We start from the raw sequence: 5,018 nt of genomic DNA, 5'->3' as shown, positions 1-5,018 counted from the left end.
CTCGCCTGTCTCTGCGTCTCGGCTTGGGCGGGAGGATGTCGAGGGCGCGGGCGCGGGCGGAGGGGGGACGGCGAGGGAGGCGGCGCTTGGCTCGGTGTCGCGTGGCCTGGCTGAGTTGAGGTAGAGGCGGTCGTCGTCTCCTCCTCCTCCTCGTCGTCATCCTCCTGGTCGGGGCGGCGGCGGCAAGGGACGGAGGGGACGGAGGGGGCGGTTGATCGTCGGCGGCGAGGGGGACGTCGATGTCCCATGAACACGGTTTTCGAAGACCCGGGATCTCTATCTAGCTGGCGATACGTTGTGTCATCCATGCACCTTACGCATCCAGAAAATCCGTGGACTACCTGCCCCGCGAGATAACCGTAACCGAGATAGTCGTGTAGTAGTGAAAAATATATAGTTTAAACTAGTAATGGTGCATTGTGACACGGTGCGCCATTAATTGTTTTGCAAAAAAAAGAATAAAAAAAATTAAGTACTGGCGCACTCCTTGTCCGGTGCGCCATTACTAGTTAGGACTAGTAATGGCGCACTTCGGTCGGATGCGCCATTAATATGTATGTAAAAATGAAAAAAAAATATCACTTGTGGCGCACCTTTTGTCTGGTGCGCCATTAGCGTCTTCCACACTAATGGCGTATCACCAACTGGTGCGCCATTAGTATATAGTAGTGGCACACTACTTCCCTGATGCGCCATTAGTGTCAATCCTATCTATAGCCCCTTTCCTAGTAGTGTTGAAGCCGAGAAGAAGGCCGTCGAGGACACCGCTGTTGCCGCCGGCGCCGCCGCGGCCTCTGCCTGGCTGATTGGAGCGTATAACTCGTTTATCCCACCCCTATTGATTTCTGTTTTAGCCATACTAGTGTTACACGTAGATGTATTTGTTGTTAGTGTAGTATGTACTTGCGTGATCAAATATCAGCATGTGTTTATTTCTGTCAATACCATGCGTGATTTATTCCTGAATTAAATTAATTAAAATATTGTTAATATACTTAACAAATTATGCTAGATAGATGCATATATTGCGTGAGTTGTGGATTTGCCGTCATTGGTTCGGCGTTCACATGACCTTCCGACATTGTTCCTTCTAGATCGAGCTCGTAGTAGACCGAATCATAGACTCTTGGTGCTTCTGTTCGTTATTAGCCTTCCGTAGCCATATCGAGCTCAACACAATCCAGGTCACGGTTTTTTCACTGAGTTCGTCTATGGTCATGGATGTATGTCCCTGTGCTTCTCTTGTTGGAAACTAATCACGTTATGATAATCAAGTTAAACTATATTCCCTCTGTAAACTAATATAAAAGTATTTAGAATACTAAAATAGTAATCTAAAACTCTTATATTAGTTTACCGAGGAAGTACATACATAGAAACATGTGCACACGTTCCTTTTATTTATGGGTTTTTCTAAAGAGACTGCACCTGTGCCTCCATCGCAAGGCAATCAATTGTACCGGAAGTCAAATTGCGTTTTGAGTCGGTACAACACATAACATTAACCAAATTAATTTACATGTCTCTTCGATGAATCTCCGCCGTTTAGACATTCTAACTTTGGAGTACAAAATCTCTGCCGTTCGTTTTCTATCATTTCATCCTAACTACGGTCCCTAGTAATTATGCTACCTCTAGGCCCCTGATTTAGCTCATAAGCTATTACTCACTCCGTCCGAAAAAATTTGTCCCTCAAATGGATGTATCTAACACCAAGTTAGTGTTAGATACATTCATTTAAGAAACAAGCTTAGGAAGTTTTTTCGGACGGAGAGAGTATTTACTAGCTCCTATCATTATTTAGTACTCCCTCCGTCCCATAATGTAAGACGTTTTTTAACACTACAATAGTGTCAAAAAGCGTCTTACATTATGGGACGAATGGAGTACTTAGGACATGATTAATTAACTCGTCTAGCTAAAACAATATATCCTGCCATTTGAAATCAATTAAGATAAATCCCACTTAATCCTTCTTAATTATAAAACCAGGCAGTCAACTCTCCCAGCCTTTAGAAGTGATGCACGTAACACCCCTAGATGGTTTTAGTATAACGGTATTGCCGCGGTGATGGTGGTTTTGCTTAAGTTGCAATTGAACATGGGAAATCTCTGTGGGTTATCTCTCTCCAATATATATTTCTCAGTCCTTTTCTCAAAACTGATGTTGGAGGCCATGCAGAAAGCCATCTATAGTTCACACAACTGTAAGACTTAACCGGCTGCCTTTAAGTCCTCTTTTGCCGATGAAGGTTACGACTGCATTTACCACCCTGATCTGGTGGTGCTTGCTTGCACGATATATGATATTGTTTTGTCCTATCACGCGAACAAATAACACAACATCTACTACATAATAAAGTCGTTCAAAATAAACATCGTGAAATCACCAGACACTTCTGAATATTGTCAGATATGAGTACCATCTTTGTGAAATGCTAAAGTCATCAAATCTTGTAATTTGATATTGTAAACCGGAGATATGAATACTCAACTATCCATACATCCCAAGCAAGATCTGTTGGATGACCATGTCCGGTGCCCTAGCATGGTCCATCCCGGAATAATGCCCTTGGCCGGCTCTGGCACAAAGCTGAGAGAGATCTTGTGGTACTTAGCTTGTTGATTTGGGAAACCGTCATGGCCAAAATAGAAACCCCCTAGATCAGATATTTTTTGTAGAGCCCATGCTAATTTGCAGATGATCCCTCTTCTTCCTCCGTTTGGGACTTCATGAGTTGCAAGAGAAAGCCCTGGTATCTTCTGCTACTTGCTCAGGTTTTCAAAAGCAATCATGCTGATCTAGAGAAGGAACTTGATTCAGGTCATGAGATGGAGGTCCTTGGGGCTGGCCTTGTAGATTTTAATTATTCCGTGCTAATGTGGACATACAACATTGCTACTTGACGGTGGAATGTACTTCAATTTTCAGATTTTTCCGGCCACCGGCCAAGACTAGAAAAATTCCGTTCATACAATACTTGGTCTCATTTTGATTTCATATGATAGACAAATGAAAGAATTGTTTGGCCTTCAAAAAAGAGGAAGATGCATACACAGCATAAAGTATTAAAACCATATGAATTGAGATTGTAAATAAACACGCATGTGAAATTGTGAACATAAACACACTCAATTTGGTACACGCTAGCTATTTTGTGACGAAATGTTGAAGCAGTTTATTCTTGTGGGCTTGCCAAGCAGATGTTGTATTAGATCTAGAAGTACTCTCTCCGTACCGTATCTGTATACAGTTAATGGAAAAAGTTAGAAATATTGTAAAATGCTTTGAGAACCCAATATATATGCTGAAATCTATGAAGAAATATAATGTCAATCAAATTTGGACGCGGCAGCAAGCCAGTAACCCAGACTAGGCACGCAAGAGGAACTTAAATGCAGGGCTGATCAGCAGGTCCAGCGCGGCGCGTCTACCCTGGGCTGCGATCCTTGATCGTACAATCTCAGCCTGAAGGGCTATTTCAACTTCATGAGCGCTGTTGTTGTTGCTGACGGTCGCTGCACACGAGATGTGTAAGTCGACATTGCATGTTCTGCAACGGTAGTACGATGCCCGCCTCACGCCTTTGTCGCACGCGGCACAGCAGCCATCGGCGACGACCAGTGTGAGGTCGTGCGCCGGGTACGTGTGCCGCGCGCTGCGCACAACCTGTGGCAGCCGCCTGCAGGTCGGGTGCATGTCAAACCCGCATGGTGGGCAGCGGTAGAGGAAGGATCCCGGAGCGCAATGCCCCAAGTAGACGTCACACAAGAGGGCCGCGTCTTGGCGGGTCTGGATGAGCACGAGCGGGTGCACTTCGTGCTGAGGGGAGGAGAACGTCTGCGAGTAGCCGACACAAGAGTCGTGGATGGCAAAGTCGCAGCCTGCGCTGCAGCCATATCCTGCGCCGGACAAGTCTTGGCAGCACATGTCGCAGCGGAACAGCCCAGTGTAGTGCCGCTTCACGAGCTCGTGCCCTGGATACGGATGGGAGAAGTGGCTAATAACAGCGTCCTCCTGCCGCCGCTGGGCCATCTCTCGGTTGTCTGGCTCGTGTGCTTCGTGTGTTTATGTGTTTGCTTTGGATGACATTGGAGCTGCATCGGCATGGATACTTATAGCTCTTCAGGATGCAAAATATAGTGAAGCTGAGGTCCTTTGTCAAGTAGTTTGTTGAGTATATTGTGTACGTGTATATTTGTGTGTATGGTGCACCTCCTGTTTCCTTTGTATAGTTGAGATTGTGGCCCACCTCTGTACTTATATATACGTGCCTGGTGCACCGATCAATACATCGAGATTGCACAGCCCGTATCTTATCTTTCTACATGGTATCTATCGCAGCACGATCCTAACCCTAGCCGCCGCCGCCGCGCCTCCACGCCGCCACCGTGTTTGACACGAGAAAAACATCTAGGGACTCCGGGGAGAAGGGAAGAAGGGAGTGTGTTTCTCTCAGACGCCGGGGAAAGAAAACTGCGTATGCGGGCGTGCCAGTGTACAGTAGTACACAAAGAAAAAGAGTTACGGGAACATGTATTTCATTAATCTCATTGGAGAAATAAAATTACAATATCCAAAAAAAGGTGCGCTCCGTGGCCTACTAGCACGGCCAAGCTGGCTGTGGCGATTGTGTGATCTCCTGGTTCCCGGGGCCTCGGAAGACTCCGGTTAATTACTCCCGCGGGTTGCTCCGCGAGATACCTCCGATTGAGCTGTGTGGTCGTCTTCGTCGTCTTCGCTTCGCGTTCTCCATGCATGATGATGGTGATATGTGTGTGTGGGCGGCGGCAGAGCCCGTGTCCTCGTCGGTACACGCGCCGCGTGTAGCGTGGCCTTTGTGGTGGCCACGCTCGCCCTCGCCGTCGTGCCTCGTTGGTCTTGGCGGCGTTGGAGGAGTTGTTGTTGGGGTAGCATGGATCACGCTCGACTCGGACTTCTCGACGACCCGTAGCTTCTCGGGGTGTACAAGGGTCTACGCCCTGCGGGAGTAATTGTCGATGGAGACCGGCGTCGG

The 5,018-nt window shown here is 47.0% G+C and overlaps 1 protein-coding gene across 1 annotated transcript; it reads right to left on the bottom strand.

Moving 5' to 3' along the window:
* Positions 1-3,373: 3,373 nt before the first annotated feature.
* On the bottom strand, positions 3,374-4,036 carry LOC125517973 (protein VACUOLELESS GAMETOPHYTES-like). Its single transcript, XM_048682936.2, has one exon. It carries the CDS (start codon positions 4,034-4,036, stop codon positions 3,374-3,376), a length of 663 nt encoding a protein of 220 aa, XP_048538893.1.
* Positions 4,037-5,018: the final 982 nt, after the last annotated feature.

Source organism: Triticum urartu, chromosome 7A (assembly GCF_056163025.1).
Source record: "Triticum urartu cultivar PI428250 chromosome 7A, HENAU_Tu73, whole genome shotgun sequence".
In the NCBI taxonomy this organism is placed as follows: domain Eukaryota; kingdom Viridiplantae; phylum Streptophyta; class Magnoliopsida; order Poales; family Poaceae; genus Triticum; species Triticum urartu.
Note: the sequence above shows the minus strand (reverse complement) of the source record. Positions and strands in the feature narration are given on the sequence as shown.

Excerpts from the sequence above, each read along its gene's own strand:
- LOC125517973 (XM_048682936.2), bottom strand. The coding sequence starts at position 4,036 with ATGGCCCAGCGGCGGCAGGAGGACGCTGTTATTAGCCACTTCTCCCAT.